General features: G+C 45.2%; 1 protein-coding gene across 5 annotated transcripts in view; it reads left to right on the top strand.

Moving 5' to 3' along the window:
- Positions 1-20397, top strand: part of Bcl11a (B cell CLL/lymphoma 11A) — a 96821-nt gene extending 76424 nt beyond the window's left edge. For 2 of the 5 annotated variants that reach the window (XM_005367735.2, XM_026789562.1), the window contains 3 exons: positions 4938-5039; positions 10143-11885; positions 19888-20397. In XM_005367735.2, the coding sequence (XP_005367792.1) occupies positions 4938-5039; positions 10143-11885; positions 19888-19979 (1937 nt within the window). In that variant the 3' untranslated portion in view covers positions 19980-20397. Of the gene's footprint in view, positions 1-4937; positions 5040-10142; positions 16139-19887 lie in introns of those variants that run through there. The other 3 variants (XM_005367737.2, XM_026789563.1, XM_005367733.3) reach the window with 3 other exon arrangements.
- The last annotated feature ends 315 nt before the right edge of the window (positions 20398-20712 follow it).

Below are 20712 nucleotides of genomic sequence, written 5' to 3'. Positions count from 1 at the left end.
GGCCACCACTGCATAGGCCACCGCTGCACAGGCCAGCACTGCACAGGTCACCACTGCATAGGCCACCACTGCATAGGCCACCGCTGCACAGGCCACCACTGCACAGGCCAGCACTGCACAGGCCAGCACTGCACAGGTCACCACTGCACAGGCCACCGCTGCAGTTGTCGGGAAGGAGCGAGAACTCAGCTCATCTGACTTCGGATGGTTGCCTCACGTGGGCTTTCTACTTGATGAGGAACCTGGACCACCTAGGTCAGTGAGAAGATAAAGGGTGGACTAGAACCTTGAACTCCATTAGGAAGTTCCCTGATTTTGACTCTTTTAATCCTAGAAGAGGACGGTTGTGCAAGGGGTGACAATCTCATGGTCCATGGGGCCCTGCCAAGGACCAGCAAAGCTTCCGATTTCCTTACTTCTCTTCCTACTATTAAGTTAACTTGTGTTAGATTTGACTCTAAGTTATTGTCTCCCGAAGGGCCTACTTAATGGAGACATCCCTCCACCCCATGGAACTTCTGATCTGGTAACTCTAAGGTTGACCCCAAGGATCTGCGTTTCCAACACAATCCAGATGAAGCTGGTGCTGGCTCTGGGTCCATGCTTAGGAGCACCCACAAAGAAATAAAGCAGTCGTAACCATAGACATCACTTCCAGCCTGCTAAGGGGCCCTCTTCCTCCTGGGGAGAGAAGAGGGTAGAAAGAGGGGTCTTCGGCCTGCGTGGCTCTCTTCCTCTCTGCCGGGGAAGGCAAGGGCTACTGCTCTGGTTGATGTTCAGAAGCATTAATTGTGATTCTTTCCTTTGCCTAAGCTGTGATGAAATAATTGAAGGCATCATAGCAAGAAGTTAAACCCTAGGGAGGCTATTAACAATTTAACATTTCCAGTTCATGTATGAATGTCGATTCTCCTTGCTAAGGAGAACATTAAAGGGTGGTTTTAGTGGAAGAAGCGGCAGGAATCAGTTGAGTTCATAATCAGCCCTGCCTGACCCTCTTCCTGGAGAGGACATTCAGGCTGCCCCCACCCCCTCGTCTCTTTCACCATGACAGTGTGCTGTTTTCTAAAATAAATTACCAGCAGGGGCAACATTGTTTCTCCTTAGCTCGTCTGTCTGCAGAGGAAGCAGAGGGTATGGGTGGGCTGAGGTCCCCTGACCCTTGGAGCAGAGTGGGTACTGTGGTCTAGCTCAGGACACCAGGTGAGTGCCCTCGGACTTTCTGAAAGCCTTGCCACATAGCTAGGCTGACCCACTCCAGTAGATGTTGGCGAGTCTGCCCAGTGAGTTAGTAGAATGAGAATTTTTTTTTGAAAATTAGGTGTGTGTGTACAATTATTATTATTATTATTATTATTATTATTATTATTTTGGCATGGGGGTGGTACACATGTGCTGTGGCACATATATGGAGATCTGAGGACAATTTATAGGCCTCGGTTCTGGGATTGGACCCAGGTTGTCAGGCTTGGTAGCAAGTGCATTGACCCACTGAGCCATCTTCCGGCCGGAGACAACCTCCTTTATTGAGACCTTTCTAGCCAGTGAAGACCACACGGGAGCCAGCAGCGCCGAAGCCATTCCAGGCCAGAACACAGACTAGGGTCTGCCAACTAACTCAGATCTTTACTTTGTTACTAATTATCCACATAGCCACTGTCAAGTCCCTTTATTTCAGGACTCCAAACAAACTATGAAGATGGATACTCGGACACTTTGGTCACAGAGACCTCACTTTGCCAGGTAGTCCCTGCTGCTCTGAGTTTAACTCCCCCCGCCCCCCTGCCAGCAGGTCAGCCTTCATCTGGCAATGCATGTGAATGGTTCAGCTAAAATAATTTGACAGCTCTCTCGTTCCTTGCTGGGGTACACTTAGGGCCACTTCCCAAAGTTACAGGGAATTTGAGGACATGCTCCCCGTGCAGGGGTTCCAGGACCTTGTTGCTTTTGTGCTGGGGGGGTCACAGAAATACCTCAGTTTGTGTGGTTTTCTGAGAAAAGAATTTCACGCTCTGCAACAGAAAAGCATGCTGAGACAGGAGCAGGTGCGAGAGTGGCTTCTCAGATTTCTCCTTGAAAACTTCAAGAACTAAGCCGAGTTGATTTTTACCCCCACTTCCAATTTAGCACCAACAACAAAAGGTACACATATTTGTTTCTGGAGCCCAGTCTCCCTCAGTTGCGGGTTCCTTTTTGTAGTTTTATTTTGTGGCTTTGATCCAAGAGGAGAAGGTGTCATCATTAACCTTCCTAACGTGAAACCCTTTAATACAGTTCCTCATGTTGTGGTGATCCCGGACCATAAATTTATTTTTGTTGCTACTTCATAACTGTAATTTTGCTACTGTTATGAATTGTAATGTAGATATCTGATATGCAGGATATCTGATATGAGACCCCTGTGCAAGGGTCATTCGACCCACAGATTGAGAGTCGCTGGTCTAAGCCTTGGTAAGCCTTCACGACTGCCCAATAATAATAGATTTCTTCTGTACACCATTGTTACATATCGGGTTCCTCGTAACAGGGAACTTGGTCCTAAGTGTCCTGACTGTAAATTGATCACAGAGAATTCTTACGTTACACCCATAACTCCTCTTCACCTAAGTTTTCTTATGACTTTTAGGAAGTACAAATACAAAATACATATATAACCAAACATTTGCTTAAGATAAATTATAAGGAAATTTAGTTTTAACCATTTATTTGGTATGCATACAATCTTAACACTTATTAAAGACTAAGGCAAATTTGCGTACTAATGAGATGGATGAGTGTATTTATTTTTACATAAATAATTAAATCTTGGCTTACTGTTTGATACTGCAGGATGGAGAACATCTTCAGTGTTTCTCAGAGTTCATTGATATTTTGATCGTATAATCGCTAATGTTGAGAACCCACTTCTCAGAAACACGTAGTTCAGCGTGGTGGAGTGTGTAGGCCTAGTTCAGAGATTGTTGGGAATTCTGTCCTAATTCCAAGCCAAAATTAGTTTGATTTTTCCACCTTCTAAAATTCATAAGTTAGTAACTCAAACAATATTTAAAATAAAGCATTCTAGCCGGGCGGTGGTGGCGCACACTTTTAATCCCAGCACTCGGGAGGCAGAGGCAGGCGGATCTCTGTGAGTTTGAGGCCAGCCTGGTCTACAGAGTGTATTCCAGGATTTGCTCCATACATAGCTACTGAGAAATCCTGCGTTGAAAAACCAAATAAAAAAAATGAATGGGTGAATGAATAAGACATATTATCTATCACAATTCAATCCAAAGACAGACTAATTTGATGCTTGCATGCTTAAGAATAGCAGTTGGGAAGTATTGGGTCTCTTTGTAAGAGATGGTCAACTCTGTGTAATAAAAACACAGCAGCTCAGAATGTTCCATGAGCCAGAGTCTGCACCCAGGTGCTTCAGGCCGGCAGTTGCTTGGCCTGAGTGGCCGGAACAGTGTGCTGTGCACGTTGCCATGACATATGGGCAACCCTGGCCAGAGTTTTGAATTAATTTAGTTGTGTGACCCCCATGTAAGGTTTTAACCCACTGTGTATGGCAACTGTCCCGGAATACACTGGCGGTGCTGTTAGGTGCTGGTACTTTAAATATGCCCTGTTCACTCACCACCCAGCTCAATTCTCCTGAACTTCATAAACACATGAGCTTCATCTGTCTCCCCCACCACCTCTAGGTCATGAGAAGGGTAGTTAGCTGGGGTGTGTTTGGAAAAGCTCGGCATTGAGGGCAGAATCTCGAGCATCCCAAGGATGCACAAACCCCGTTTCCTTTCCTACAAATACCCACAGCTAAAAGGAACTCACCAAGGCCAGCTGGCCTGGGTCTGAAAAGCATGGGATAAAACCGGACTTGCGAACATAGTGGACAATGAGGACTACTGAGAACTCAAGAACAATGACACTGGGTTTTTGATCCTACTGCACGTACTGGCTTTGGGGGAGCCTAGGTAGTTTGGATGCTCACCTTACTAGACCTGGATGGAGGTGGGCGGTCCTTGGACTTCCCACGGGTCAGGGAACCCTGATTGCTCTTTGGGCTGATGAGGGAGGGGGACTTGATCAGGGGAGGGGGAGGGAAATGGGAGGCGGTGGCAGGGAGGAGGCAGAAATCTTTAATAAATAAGTAAATTAAAAAAAATAAAAAATAAAAAAAAAATAAAAGTGGCTCTTGATTTCCACGCAGTGTTGGCCGGCCTTAGTTTTTGAGTGCTGCCCTTGGGATTTTTGTTGTTTGTTTGTCTTGTCACTTTGTCACTTAGTAGCTTTATCCTTTGCCCTAAAGGGATGTGGGAGGGACTTGGCCAAAGTTACTTAAATGCTAAGGGTCTAACCTTCATTCTCCAGTGCTTTGTACCGAGAGAAGGCGTGCCTTCCTGGGGCGCCCATTGACAGGATTCTAGATTGTGGCCCACGGAGCACTGAAATACCTGCAGTTGGAGGAAGCTTAACAGTGTTATTCCCTGAAAGAAAGAGTGGTTCACAAACCCGCTCTGTTAGCCTGCTGTTGGCATGGGTTTGTCTGTAGTCATTGAATTCGTGTCAAACAGCCTTGCAGATAAACCCCATTTCTCTGGCCCACCCTGTTCGTGCCAATTTCTCCTTGCAATGTCTCTATCCCTTGTAACAATCAAATAACAACAACAAATAAGGAACAGGACCTAAGAACTAGCCCCTGCTTCAGACTTCAAACCAACCTCTTTCTTGTTGTCCAAAAAAAATAAGGACCAAAATGAAAAACAAAACAAAACCTGTGGGGGACAGCTCTCTGCCGTTGTTTGTTGGGGGGCCCAGGGCCTGGTAACTATCTGCAAGGCTGTTGTAATGATGTTAATCTATTTTAATGGAAGTGAAATGTGATATCCCGTGGTTTACGATGCACGTTGTTTATGGCTGCAGTGCCTGATTCTGGGTTTCTTCCACAGATAAACTTCTGCACTGGAGGGGCCTGTCCTCCCCTCGGTCTGCACACGGAGCTCTAATCCCCACGCCTGGGCTGAGTGCAGAATATGCCCCGCAGGGTATTTGTAAGTTGAATGTTATCTCTTCTACAAATATACAAATGTGTGTAGAGTTCCTGAAAATGGTCCTTACTTTTCAGTACTGGAGGGAGTCTCCCCCAACATAGACAGGTACCCCATATGTGCTATTTCATTACTCGCTTGGCACCAGCTCTCCTTACCCGTTCTTAGTCCTGAGAGTGCCTTTCCGTCCCCTGGCATTGCTTTCCTCACGGGAGACCCTGAGCTGACAGCAGCTGGTCCCTGGGGGCTTCTCCCCCCCCCGGGTCTTGCCTGGCTCCATAGCTGGTGGCTGGTACATTCCTGTGTTCACAGCCCATCTTACTGGACATTCACTACTATGGCCTTGTAGAGGCTTCGAATTGTTTGGCAGTGCATCACTAGCAGGGGCCAGGACCACAGGCAGCTTACAGTTACTCCCGAGATAGTCTAATGCATGTTACTTATGCATTCGCATGTGTATCTGGACATGGTATATTTATAGATACATGTGGTTATTATATATGTATATATATGCATACAGATACACAACAAATTCTTGTTTTTCTCCTTATTTTAGAGAAAATATGCCCAGAAATGTAGGTGAAATGTAGCGAGCCCACTGCCGCTTCCCACACTCAACTTCCACCACCATAACTTCTGTAGTGGGGACCTCTTTACGAAAGTCAGATTTATTCATTTATAATCTATGAATATATTCATATATCATCCTGAAAGATGTTTTAGTAAGCACTTCAGTTTTCTTCTCTGGTTAGAAGTATGTGGTTATGAATCACACATGGCCAAAATATTTGAAGGGAGAATTGATTCTACCCCAAACACATACACAAAAAAAGCAGGTTCAAGATAAGGGAGAAATAGCATCTAATGTTTATTTTCAAGACAACAAGAACAACAACAACAAAACACTGAGGCTGTGGGAAGAAAAGAAGGACAGGAAAGAGCATAACAAAATATAAGATTCAAAAGCCTCACTGTTAGTGAGGCTTCCTTTCCTGAGAGGGTCACCAGCCTTACCCATCCTGTGAACGGTGCCGTAGGGCAGGACGTGCACCTCCACAGCAGATTCAAAGCCACTTGTTTATTTTCTTACTCACTCCTAGGTAATCCCAGGTAACAGGGAACCCTTGTAAGATTTCACAGGCCCTTGAGTCCTGAGGACTGAGGGTGGGGGTAAAAGCACCCTTCTCTCCTCCCCCTCCAAGCTAGGCCCCAGTCCGAGTTAGGTCACTGCAGAGAGTTTAGGAGGTGACTTCACAGATTCGAGTCCCTGCCCGCCATCAGGGGTGCGTGGGGCCTGCACTTGGCTGTGGGAACACAGTCACCCTGGGAAAAGAGACTGAGTGGGGCAGTGGAGGGTGGAGTGGAGAGGTCAAAGCTGGACACGGAAGTCCTTCCTTCCCTCGTCCCGCCACTCACAGCACACATGTAATAGCAGAGGAGCAATCAGACGACGGTATGTGCCAATGGACTGTGGGCTCCAGAAAGCTCTAGAACAAGCTAGTGTTCCTCCTCAGCTGCATGGACTGTCCTTGGCTTTTAGAGACCCGTGGCCTCCGTGGCTGTGAAATCATCAACAGCGGCTTAGAATTCCCCCATTTGCCTCTGTTGCCAAAGTCTGGGTTGAAGTTGCCGTGGACCTTCTTTCCAAGCTGTGCTGGGAGTGTAACGTGGTTAGTTACACACACACACACACACACACACACACACACACACACACACACACACCCATAATTAATCACACCCGGTGGTAATGAAAACCTGCATGCTGGACCCGATAGATTACACCTGGCTGTATATGCATCTGCTATTTTAGACCCAACCATTCTTAAAAGATCCTGTTTTTAAAGCTCATTTTACATGAAGGAATCCCAAGGCCCAGGGAAATTTCATTTGTTGGGCGCCGAGTCACAAGCTGGGAAATGCCATTCAAGGCCCTATCACAGACCTCCTTGCTGTTTCCAGTCGTGAGGCCGCAGTCACATGACTTTTCACTTCGGTGATACATTTAGAAACGGAGACTGTTCTCACAAAACGAAGTAGAATACAAGTCAGTAAGTAGATAGGCTAACCAGCTGGGTTTAACCCTTTCAGTGCCTTGGGTTCTTGTACCGGCGAGGGGCAGGGCTCCATTTATTGCTCTAAATCAAAACAATCCTGGTAAATGCCCAATGAGGCTCTCAGAGTGAGAAGTTGATTCTCATCAGAGTAAATGAAGAATATTATTATATTTTACACATCAATAAATCAATGTAGCCCTAATTTTGCAGTGCAGGAAATCAATTCTGGTCTTTCTAAACCATCAAAGATGTTATGAACAAAGTAATTTCACAAATTACGGCGAGCAACACATTTATTGATGACTGCAGTTTAGGAATTTAGAATCTGTGAGCGCTGTAATATAATGTGGTGTGCCAGCATGAGCCGCGCGAAACACAGATTATATGGTGAAATTGTAATGCATCGTTTGCTATTAGTGGACTGGTAATAATTACCAGTTTCAGAGCGGCTCTTTCCATGCAATCTTTAGTCCTGATCGTAACACCCTTCTCATTGACATTATGATCACACTAGCTGCCCCTCATGATCTAGAATATCTAGTTGATGGGAATATAGAATGCAAGAGTGAAAAACTGTATGTTGTGTGCTCATTACAAGATCAAAGCCGTTTTCTCTAACCTGATGTATGAGAGGGGAAGGCCCGCACCATAGCGTTAACGCCCTGTAACATAATCACATAGCTGCCTCGGAAAAACATTTTCCTTTTTTAGGAAGCGAAATAAAACGGACCTTCCTTAAGCCTCTCGGAAACTCATGGATGAGACGCTGGGTGTGGCTTAGCACGCACAGAATTTGGCTTTGATCAGGGCCATCACAGCACATCTGAAACTGTCCTTGCTAATTATGGGTCCATCCCCAGGCTTTAAGAGATTATGGGGGTCAAATATGATTTTAAGGCATTTGGAGTGACGAACGTGTTAAGGATTCGCTTCAGCCGACAAAGCTCCTTGGTTACCCAATTCTGATTGCCAGGCTAAATATATGATAATGACCCAGAGTCCTAGGGTGGCCAAGGAGAAGGCCAGGGAGGGTCGCAGTGGTTGGAACCAGATTTTTTTCCCCCTGCCTATTTAGGACCCAAGTCATTGTTCAATAACAACAAAAAAATTATGAAAATACTCTCAATGAAGCTTTTTATTTCCCTTTGAAGAAAAGAGGCAAACAAAAATAGGCAGATAATGTGATTCTAATGTCAGCATTTTCTTTCAAAATCTCTCTGCCTTTCTTCCTCCTTCTACATTAGACAAATGTTTGAAACCTAATTTTGGTATCTTCCCATCTAATCTTGTTAAAGAGATTTCCCCAGGAGTGGGCTATATTGAGTGAGATTATAAATGCATTGTAAAGTAAATTGCAAGGGCAGGGCAGGAGTCCATTATTTAGACAAGTGCTTGAGCGAGGCTGGCTTGTTTTGGAATATGAGTGTTTGGGGCTCCTCAGAAGACCTTGGCAGCTTTTCTTTCTGACTTGCTAAATGGAGGAATCCTATAATTGATGAATTCCTCATGCCCACTCCTTAGCTCCCTGGTGAGTCTTGCCCATTGAAAAAGTTACTTACAAATGCTAGCCATGGGTTTAAGGGCCCCTTCTTTTTTATTTAGGGAGAAAGTGTATTTCTCAGTTATATTTTAAGTACAGTTTTTTTATTTTTATTTTTTTAATCCCTGGGCCATCAGCTATTCTCACCCTTCTCCCTAGGCCGCTGTCTCTTCTAGATTTTTTTTTTTAAGGTTGCAATCACCTGGTTAACTCTTGATTAGCTCCATTCATATACTCCATTTATGTGTGCACACATATAAGCATATACGGGAATATATATTTAAGTTGAACTATCAGGAAAAAAAATGAATGATTTTTGTGAAGTAAAGCTGGCCCCCTCTTTGCCAAAGTGGCATTTACCCACTCTGGGGTTCTTTTCAGTAAGAGAGAAATAACGTGACTTGAGCAGGCCCCTCTCCAGACAGCTTGGCTCCTGGCCAAAGAGTTGACTAGCTGAACTGTATCTTTCTGTTTCTTTCTCAACCGGAGCCGAGTCTCAGCCGAGGGCGCAGGATGTTGTATAATTTGGTTCACGTTGTTAGCCTCTCAAAATAATGAGGAGGAGGCTAGGGTGGCATTGCTCAGCCTGCTGCCTGTCACCGTGCTGGCTGCCTTCAGTGCTCCTACCACCAGTATGCCGGGGCTGCCCAAGTTGGCACCAGCCACTCCTAACTTCTCTGTGCCCTCTTTTGTGGTGCTGCGGCAACCTCCTAAGGATTCAATACAGCTTTTCATTTAATTCAGAATTAAATTTTTCTTTGGAGATTTAATCACAACATCCCCTTGAGGTTAAACATGGGTGTCCTTATAGGATGGTGTGGAGCTTACACACCGGCTGGGATAAGAAAAGGTTGCTGCTCTCTCTTCTTCTAAAGCCTTTTGGGGGGTCTCCTGTCATGTTAACAAAACCAAGAATTCATGTGTGTTTCCTCCTAGGCAGTGTAGGACCAGAGAATTGTATTCATTTGACCTTGCCTTTTTGTTATCTCTATACGGCTATTGCCTAGGGACAAAGTTAAGTTCACCTATAGCCCGCAGGAGGAGGACCACAGGAGTTAGGGAGCGAAAGTTCTCTGAGTGAAGTCTAGTGGGCTCTGGCCATGGCCTTGTCCCACTGCCCTATTCAACCAATGAGACAGCGGCACAGGCGTGAAGTGACTTGCCCACACCACAGCAAGTAGGGTGGGGATATTGAGAAGACATTTGCTGGGGACCCTGGGATGTAGTGCTCCTGTATCAGATCCTGAAATGGGCGGGGATTTATGCAATAGGGCTTGCATGCAGAATTCTTAGAACGGAGTTAAATGTTGTGAAGATCAATTTGACAAAGATTTGTTGGGCACTGGATGTGGAGGACTCATGAAGGGGTGGGTGGGTGGGTGGGTGAAGGCGAGGCTGGAGGGAGTGGGGCTAGGAGAGGTCGAATGTCGGGACGTGAATGAATAAGCAGTTGCTGATGCCTGCCTCCCGTGATTCAACATTGACGTTGGTGTTGTGTTATTTTTGCAGGTAAAGATGAGCCCAGCAGCTACACATGTACGACTTGCAAACAGCCATTCACCAGTGCATGGTTTCTCTTGCAACACGCACAGAACACTCATGGATTAAGGATCTACTTAGAAAGCGAACATGGAAGTCCCCTGACCCCGCGGGTTGGTATCCCTTCGGGACTAGGTGCAGAATGTCCTTCCCAGCCACCTCTCCATGGGATTCATATTGCAGACAATAACCCCTTTAACCTGCTAAGAATACCAGGATCAGTATCGAGAGAGGCTTCCGGCCTGGCAGAAGGGCGCTTTCCACCCACTCCCCCCCTGTTTAGCCCACCACCGAGACATCACTTGGACCCCCACCGCATAGAGCGCCTGGGGGCGGAAGAGATGGCCCTGGCCACCCATCACCCGAGTGCCTTTGACAGGGTGCTGCGGTTGAATCCAATGGCTATGGAGCCTCCCGCTATGGATTTCTCTAGGAGACTTAGAGAGCTGGCAGGGAACACGTCTAGCCCGCCGCTGTCCCCAGGCCGGCCCAGCCCTATGCAAAGGTTACTGCAACCATTCCAGCCAGGTAGCAAGCCACCCTTCCTGGCGACGCCCCCCCTCCCTCCTCTGCAATCCGCCCCTCCTCCCTCCCAGCCCCCGGTCAAGTCCAAGTCATGCGAGTTCTGCGGCAAGACGTTCAAATTTCAGAGCAACCTGGTGGTGCACCGGCGCAGCCACACTGGTGAGAAGCCCTACAAGTGCAACCTGTGCGACCACGCGTGCACACAGGCCAGCAAGCTCAAGCGCCACATGAAGACACACATGCACAAGTCGTCCCCCATGACGGTCAAGTCCGATGACGGCCTTTCCACCGCCAGCTCCCCGGAACCTGGCACCAGCGACCTGGTGGGCAGCGCCAGCAGTGCGCTCAAGTCAGTGGTGGCCAAGTTCAAGAGTGAGAACGACCCCAACCTGATCCCAGAGAACGGGGATGAGGAGGAAGAGGAGGACGATGAGGAAGAAGAGGAAGAGGAGGAAGAGGAGGAGGAGGAGCTGACGGAGAGCGAGAGGGTGGACTACGGCTTCGGGCTGAGCCTGGAGGCTGCGCGCCACCATGAGAACAGCTCTCGGGGTGCGGTGGTGGGCGTGGGCGACGAGGGTCGCGCCCTGCCCGACGTCATGCAGGGCATGGTGCTCAGCTCCATGCAGCACTTCAGCGAGGCCTTCCACCAGGTCCTGGGCGAGAAGCATAAGCGTGGCCACCTGGCCGAGGCCGAGGGCCACAGGGACACTTGCGATGAAGACTCGGTGGCCGGCGAGTCGGACCGCATAGACGATGGCACTGTTAACGGCCGCGGCTGCTCCCCCGGCGAATCAGCTTCGGGGGGTCTGTCCAAAAAGCTGCTGCTGGGTAGCCCCAGCTCGCTGAGCCCCTTCTCCAAGCGCATCAAGCTGGAGAAGGAGTTTGACCTGCCCCCAGCCGCGATGCCCAACACTGAGAACGTGTACTCGCAGTGGCTCGCTGGCTATGCGGCCTCCAGGCAGCTCAAAGATCCCTTCCTTAGCTTCGGAGACTCCAGACAATCGCCTTTCGCCTCCTCGTCAGAGCACTCCTCGGAGAACGGGAGCTTACGCTTCTCCACACCGCCCGGGGAGCTGGACGGAGGGATCTCGGGGCGCAGCGGCACGGGAAGTGGAGGGAGCACGCCCCATATTAGTGGTCCGGGCCCGGGCAGGCCCAGCTCAAAAGAGGGCAGACGCAGCGACACTTGTGAGTACTGTGGGAAAGTCTTCAAGAACTGTAGCAATCTCACTGTCCACAGGAGAAGCCACACGGGCGAAAGGCCTTATAAATGCGAGCTGTGCAACTATGCCTGTGCCCAGAGTAGCAAGCTCACCAGGCACATGAAAACGCATGGCCAGGTGGGGAAGGACGTTTACAAATGTGAAATTTGTAAGATGCCTTTTAGCGTGTACAGTACCCTGGAGAAACACATGAAAAAATGGCACAGTGATCGAGTGTTGAATAATGATATAAAAACTGAATAGAGGTATATTAATACCCTTCCCTCACTCCCACCTGATGCCCCCCCCCTTTTCACCTCTTCCCGTTGTCCTCCAGCCCTACTCCCTGTAGGATTTTTTTCTAGTCCCATGTGATTAAACAAACAAACAAGCAAACAACAGAAGTGATGGAAGCTAAGAATATGATTGAGAGTGCTTGTCACCAGCACACCTGTTTTTGGGTTTCGTTTTGTTTTTTCTTTTCTTTTTTTCCTTCTTTTTTCCTTCTTTTGTTGTTTTAAGTTTCTTTATGTTCTCACCGTTTGAATGCATGATCTGTTTGGGGCAATACTATTGCATTTTACGCAAACTTTGAGCCTTTCTCTTGTGCAATAATTTACATGTTGTGTATTTTTTTTTAAACTTAGACAGCATGTACGGTATGTTATGGCTATTTTAAATTGTCCCTAATTCATTATGAGCAAACACGTTGCTGTTTCCAGTTCCGTTCTGAGAGAGTGAGAGAGGGGAAAACGAAACAAACCATGCTGCATAATTCTGTAATACATATCATGTACAGGTTTATTTTATAATGGAGGGAAAACAGTGTTTGGGTTCACAAACCCTCTACAGACAGAACAGAGCGCACTAGGGAAAAAAAGGATGTGCTAAATGTCTGTCTCTAAAGGGTTGCATGTATTAATTGGAGAGGGGAAAAAAAGGCCTTGAATTGACAAATTAACAGGAAAACAAGTTTTATTCTATCATTTGGTTTTAAAATATGAGTGCCTTGGATCTATTAAAACCATGTTGATGGTTCTTTCTGCTTGTTATAAACTTGTAGCTTAATTCAGCATTGGGGGAGGCAATGAACTTTAGGACCTAGCTTGTGGTTCTCTTCACAACACTGGCTACCTAAAATGTGACCCACTATGTCCCAGTTAATCCTCATCTTTTCCCTCGACTTTAACTTTGTGAACAGAACTGATTATACCAGTATAAAAGCTACTTTGCTCCTGGTGAGAGCTTAAAAGGAATGGGCTGTTTTGCCTAAAGTTTTATTTTATTCTTTCTAAATGATGATGAAATTGAATGTGAAGTATGCAAAGGCCCTGGAAGGTGGTGAAATAACACTAGGAAGGAGCTGTCTAAAGTAATGCATTTAATGACGTTCTGGCACCAAAAGAAATAGATGCAGACCCCCATGGTTGTCAACTGGACAATCGAACGATACACTTAAGATCTTTTAGACTGTATTCAAAAGAAGAGGGTGTCGCAGTGTGACAGAGGGAAACACACAACCAGTGATTCCTTAGCACGGTGTGGCACTGCTCGCCATGTTAAACTAGAGCAGGTATATAAGCTAATAGTGATACAATGATGATTAACTATGAATTGTTAAGACGTACATTTAATGTGACATTCTTCAAAAGGAAGAGAAAGAGTTTTAAGAGCAGCAGCATCTGTGTCTGTGCTCCCTAAAAGTTGTCCTGCGTTCCTTTCCATACACTGTGTGCTATTTGTGTTAACACGGGAGACGATTCATTGCTTTCATTTTATTTGATTCCTTTTTCTTTTTTTTCTGTTTCTTTCCTTTTTTTCCTTTTCTTCTTCTTTTTTTTTTAAATTAAGCTAGCATCTGCCCCAGTTGGTGTTCCAATAGCACTTGACTCTGCCTATGATGCCTGTATCTTTTTCTCTAATCAGAGATACAGAGGTTGAGTATAAAATAAACCTGCTCAGATAGGACAATTAAGTGCACTGTACAGTTTTCCCAGTTTACAGGTCTTTATTAAGGGAAAAGTTGCAAGAATGCTGAAAAAAAATTGAACACAATCTCATTGATGAGCATTTAAAAATTTTTTAAAAACTAAAAAAAAATACAAAAAAACAAAAAACAAAAATCAAAAAAAAAATAAACAAAAAACTTTGCCAGCCATTTACTTGACTAATGAGCTTACTTACTTGGACGCAACATTGCAAGCGCTGTGGATGGACAAAGAACACACTTAACATAGAAATGAATGATGCTTTCGCTTCTACAGTGCAAGGATTTTTTTGTACAAAACTTTTTTAAGTATAAATGTTAAGAAAAAAATTTTTAAAAAGACACTTCATTATACTTGGGGGGGACAGCATTATAGGGTTCCATTGTCTTGGTGGTGTTGCAAGACCTGTTATCCATTTTAAAACGGTAGTGGAAATTCTCTGCCTTGGATCACACCCCGCTCTTCAGGTTGTACAAAAACATCCATGGGGAAAGGTTTAAGATTCTATAGTACTTAAATATAGGAAAATGCACACTCATGTTGATTCCTATGCTAAAACACATTTATGGTCTTTTTTCTGTATTTCTAGAATGGTATTTGAATTAAATGTTCATCTAGTGTTAGGCACTATAGTATTTATATTGAAGCTTGTATTTTTAACTGTTGCTTGTTCTCTTAAAAGGTATCCATGTACCTTTTTTGGTAGTAGAAAAAAAAAAGACAGGCTGCCACAGTATATTTTTTTAATTTGGCAGGATAATATAGTGCAAATTATTTGTATGCTTCAAAAAAGGAGAGAGAGAGAGAGAGAGAGAGAGAGAGAGAGAGAGAGAGAGAGGTGTGACATTGTACCGAGAAGCCATATAATGGCTGTTTGGGGACCCTGCTAGAGTGTCACACGGATGGCTGTCATAGGGGTTGTACATATCCTTTTTTGTCCCTTTCTCCTGCTGCCATGCTGTACGCGGTACTGCAAGCTAATAGCGTTGGTTTGTTCTGTAGTGTGCTTTTGCCCCTCTCCCCCGTCACCCACCTCCCAGCATCTCCACCTTCATATGCAGTAAAAGAAAGAAAGAAAAAGAAAAGAAAAAAAAGGAAAAAAACAACAACAATGTTTTGCAGTTTTTTTCATTGCCAAAAACTAAATGGTGCTTTATATTTAGATTGGAAAGAATTTCATATGCAAAGCATATTAAAGAGAAAGCCCGCTTTAGTCAATACTTTTTTGTAAATGGCAATGCAGAATATTTTGTTATTGGCCTTTTCTATTCCTGTAATGAGAGCTGTTTGTCGTAACTTGAAATTTTATCTTTTACTATGGGAATCACTATTTATTATCGCTTAGATGCCCTGTTCAAAACAGAGGCACTTAATTTGATCTTTTATTTTTCTCTGTTTTTATTTTTTTTTTATTTGGATGACCAAAGGTCATTACAACCTGGCTTTTTATTGTATTTGTTTCTGGTCTTTGTTAAGTTCTATTGGAAAAACCACTGTCTGTGTTTTTTTGGCAGTTGTCTGCATTAACCTGTTCATACACCCATTTTGTCCCTTTATTGAAAAAAATAAAAAAATTAAAGTACAATGTAAGCTTCTTGTGTCCTCATTTGACACACTCTGTAAATTACTTCCAACAAAATAACAGGTTTGAGAGAAGGCCAGCCTGTCTTTTTCAGAATTATTTCTATGGGCATTTTGATGTGTGTATTCTACCCTAAAGGAACATATACTTACTATATTAATAGACATACCTCAAGCCATGGAAGTAGTTTTAGGCATTACAGTTCTAGATGAATTGAAAAGTGATTTCTGTGTACTGTTCAAAACCTCTGCTCTGTCCCTAGCAGAATCCACTAGGTACCCGTGAGCCCGGGAGCAGCCCACTTACTTCCTTTGGATTCTCTGCTGTGCTCGTGTGTCTCAAAGTCCTTCCTGTTCTCCCGCTATTTCCCTATCGTAGAGTGTGTTGCCAAAGAAGGGGTCCTTAAACAAGTAGCTCCCTTATTTTCACTGAGTGACCTCTTATAATAAACATGACTCTTTGCCTCAACCCTAAAATTCCAGAAACAAAGGCAGCAGATAGATTAAATCTGTTAAACAGCAATAAGATGAGGGGAGGAAAAGGCTAGAAAGAGCAGAGTGGAGGCCAGCAACCAGAGTTGGCTAGACCAAGCCACATCTCCAGAAGCCGCTGCTGGGCTCCTAAGATGCATCATGGTTTGCCTTGTGATTCTGAAATTCTATGGTCTGAACATGCCACAAGTGTGTGTGTGTGTGTGTGTGCGTATATATGTATATACACATACATACATACATACATATGTATACATTTATCAAAAGTTCTACCTTGCTGGTGGCAAATGAGGGTAGATAACCCTTCAATTAATTATCTTTTCATACTTTGCAATGGCTTGAAAGGCAGGTTAGGTCTGTGTTAAAAATCCTCTCCTTAGAAATCTGTGTTGTCGGTTTTCCAGCTACTGCGTGTTGTAGCATCAACCTGCCTTATGATATAGCACATGCCTTTGTGGTACTGTCTCCCCGTCTCCAGTGTAGATGGATGGATCCGACAGCGTTCTTAGTTTTGTAAAAACCCACACAAAAGCTGTTCTGTTGTCTTCTCGTGGTAGCATCTTTGTCGTATAGTTCTTCCCTCCTGGTGACCGCCAAGTGGCCTTTTATACGAGGCCAGAAGAGTTTGGTCTTTTTAAGTAGAAAGTGAGGTATTTGGCTTTTACTTTTATCTATTTATTTATTTTTAAACCAGTTTGAGTGGGATAAGGGGACTTCACTGGGAGACATTTGGAACTGGGGGGAGGGTCAAGCACCTTGGGAAAGTTGGTCTTTTTTTTTTTTTTTCAGTAAACTGAGGGAAGAAATCTGTGTTTTCTGGGTACCAAACTGATTCCAGAGCAGATGGGAATATGTCCCTGCGCCCTGTTGGCTGTAGAGGGTGGTGGCTTCTCCCCCATATTAGATGTCCATGCAACTTCTGTGGGTCCCCATTGTGCTGTCCAGGGGAGTCAGCATGCAGCTGTGCAGATTTTATATACAGTACTTATTTTAATTCCTCGGTATATGATGCTCTTAGCGTAATTAGATTTTGCATCCTGACAGACAGAATTAATGGTGGATCCAGTGTCCTCATAGGTTGAGATCTCTTAAATCAAACTGGGGATGGGGAGGGGTGTAAGTATCTGGTGATAAATCACAGATTATGCTTGATTTACATGGTCCCAAAGTTAAATAAATTTGTTGGGAGACAGCTTCTTCAGGTTACTTCCTCTTGTGACTTATTACAACCCTTCGATAAAATATTATTTCTGACGCTCTGTGAGCAGAGGGGACATGAAAACTTGGACACCAAGAATAGGACTTCTAAGGGACATTTTCTAGCCTGAACCCAAACATTTTAAATTGTACTAGAGAGGAATTTAAAAAAATTTCCTACCACATAACATGAATTACTGATAGATCTTTGAAGGAGGAAGTACCAAGTCTGGCCATTATCACTGAGAATTCACGTTGAGCTTTGGAAAGTCTTGACATGCCAGTAGAATGTTATCTGTGCACCTGAACTCCTGATGCCTGGGATGCTCCCCAGGGAATAAACAAAGCAAAACAAAGAGACCCCCATTTGGAAAAAAAAAACAACTTAATAAGCAGGAATACAGCAAATTCTAGCCCCTATAAATGTTTTCAGTGTGTGTCTGTCCTTCCTGGGATCACTTGCTATCTTCTCATTTACGGTCATCAGAAAGACCGAATCCGGCACATTTTAAAGGTTGCTCAGAAGTGGGGTGAGCATTGCCATTTGTTGTGTATCAGCCGTGGCAGGAAGCGTGAAGTAGTTGATTCCCCCGCCCCCTCCCCGCCCACACCAGGGCATTCAGTGGCTAGAACTGTTTATCTAAATACCATGTTTTGTATATATATGCAATAGACCCATATTGTAAATATCCATGAGGACTGAAGTGAGAACTCAGGGAAGGGTGGACTAGGTATCCTTTCAACTGGGAAAGAAGGAAACAAGGTGATTTCTTCACAGACACTGGGCTTGGCTGGAAGACACCAGGATTATTTGGGACCAACCCAAAAAGAACCTGAGAAGCCCCTGGGATGGTCTTGACCACCTCCCCCTTTCCTCTGAGAGTTAGGGAGGAAATGCTGTGTCTTCTGGTTTTGTGATCCTTTCCACACCCAAGCGTGGTTGCTGATGGCTGTGTTCTCTGTGTTCTTTACCACGGAATTTACTCATTGTCCCCTGGCCTGGCGTGATAGGGAACTTTTTTCTATTTTTAAGTTGTAGAAATTTTGCTGCAATTGATAGCGTTTTCAACCTACTTGGGAAATTATTTTCTTGAGACAGCACTAGCTTTGAAAAAGCATGATCTCTCCTTAGCAAATCTTCCTAAGCATCGCCTGAGGCGTTCCCAGAACTTTTTTTTTTTTTTTTTTTTTAAAAGAAGTGGACACTAGACCGCATAGGCTGTGCTCCAGAGCTTGCTACCCCTGCAGACTGCAGACGTGGCTGGTTGGCCATTCACTCTGGCTATCTTGCATCTCATTATCCTGTCAGCCCACTGTTTCATTCACTGTAGCACATGACCATGGAGTCAGTCTTTGGGGAAGGAGTCTGGCCTGTTTCTAATTCCCTGTGTCATCTGTCATGGGAGCAGCAGATCCCTCCCTCCCTCCCAAAGGGGAATCGGAGCCAATCCAGTTCACAAGGGTCATTGTAGTAAGTAACCAGACTTGGCTGAACACAACTCAGCGATTGATCCAAATACTCTTTTTTTCTTCTCTGTCACATGGCAAAAACTATGTCAGGAAGGCACCATGAATCTACTAGATTTTTCACAGAGACAATGAAAAAGGAGAGAGACAAATTAAACAGTTTCTCTTAAGCAGAACCTCCCCCCCTACCCTAGGTCCCTGAAGGGCTGGGTGAGTTTTTAAATAACCAGGAATATGGTATATGTGTATGGTGTGCTTTGTCTACTAGGGCTTTAAGTATAAGTAGTGGGTCAGACAAAAAGGTTTGGAGGGACATCCCCTGAAAAGGCCTCAAGGGCAGTGCTAACACTGGGCCAGGGACAGGATCCCCCAGAGTCCACCTGGTCTCCACTGCTGGGGGGGGGTGGTATGTGGAAACACAGCTGAGCTCCAGACCCCAGGCCTCCTGCCTCATGGAGTCAGGGGAGAGGAGGCCCCAGGCCCCTGCTTCAGGTCACCATGGCAACGAGGCCTGGAATGCCACAGTGCTAGCCTTCATCCCCAGCACATCTGGACTCAGTTCTGTTGCTTCAAGGCAATGCCCACAGAGGGTGGGGTGGGGGGAGCCTGGAGGAACATCGCTTCTGCCCTCCCTTCACCATCGCCTTCCCCGGGACCAAAAAAACAAAACAAAAACACAAACAACAACAACAAAAAAAAAAACCCGCATGTCTGAAAGAAGCTCCAGGCAGTTTGGGTGCAATTTGAGGGCGACTTTTTGGTTTTCTCCTCAGAGATTTGTTCACCTCTTGTAACTCGTTGGCTGCTTTGACGTTGAACTGGATGACATTTCATGTTTTCGTTGAGCTGCTTTCACATCAATTTTGATTTTTTTGTTTCCTTATAATTTCATTATCATTTTAAGAAACCGTCTCCCTTCCCTCGCCCCTTTCCCCCTATCCTTGACCGAAGGACTATTTGCTGCCAAGTTTTCCCAGTCGTAAGGAACAGTGTTTCCTTCCAGGTGTGTCCCAAGTTCAGTAGGCCTTCGGTATGATGGGTTAGGGAGTCTGGGTCCTTCGGGTGACGAGGCGGGAGGTGTGGGAAAGCACCTCAGAGGTGGACGTGTCCAGGGAGGGAGAGATTACGTTAGAGATGGTGCCAGTGGCTCACCCTGTGGTTGATTTAAGTCGTAATTTTGAAAAGCTAGCAAGAGAACAGAACAATCACCAGGCCAAGTCACACCTGTGCTTTTTCCTTCCTCTGTCTCCAACCTCTTTGCAGGTTCTTCACACACCCCCATTCGGCGTAGTGCCCAGAGAGCTCAAGATGTGTGGCAGTTTTCGGATGGAAGCTCAAGAGCCCTTAAGTTCTGAGAAACTTTGAAGCCCCCAGGGGCGGGGTGGACATGTGCCGCCCAGCCGATGTCAGCGTGGCCCGTCATCCTGCTAGTTTGTGACGTTCTCTGACAGTAACCCTTCACGAAGCCGTTGTGCGAAGACAAGAGTCCTGCCGAGTCCTTCCAGCCTGGGCCTGCAGTGCCATTTTATTTATATTTTTTAATAAAAAGTAAAAACAAAAAAACAGACCCACATTGGAACAGTGCACCCGTCCCATTAGAGGGCCCCCTGGACCGCCGCTGTCCCAGTGCCGTCCAACCCCTTTTGAAACCAGCCAATCCAGCTACCCTTATTGTGGAAATGAGCATGAGCCCCGAACCCCTTGTTTCTATACATTCTATGTTGTCTTTTAAAAAGTGTGCTTAACATTGACATAATAAATGTTGGAGCTTTAGGCAGCGTGAGCTTGTTCTTTAATTTTTAATGTTCGCAAGACAATGTGGCTGCTTTGGGCTTTGTGTTTGTGTACCTGTTCCCTGCAGGAGCCCATAGGGTGGGCAGGGGGACCAGACTCAAGGGATGGGCAGAATACGCACAAGAGGAAATAGGCTTTCGCTTATCAGATAGCATACATTTTCCAAGAGAATCAAGATGCAAAACTAGGGAATAAATCATAGCAATATCATAATTAATGTAGTAGTATTGCTGTTTATTAATGCTGACGTGTGGTTTTTCCTGTCTGACTTAGAATTTGCATACCATTAAATAA

This window comes from Microtus ochrogaster, unplaced genomic scaffold (genome assembly GCF_000317375.1).
Source record: "Microtus ochrogaster isolate Prairie Vole_2 unplaced genomic scaffold, MicOch1.0 UNK22, whole genome shotgun sequence".
NCBI lineage: Eukaryota > Metazoa > Chordata > Mammalia > Rodentia > Cricetidae > Microtus > Microtus ochrogaster.
This window is presented reverse-complemented; position numbering and strand designations above follow the sequence as displayed.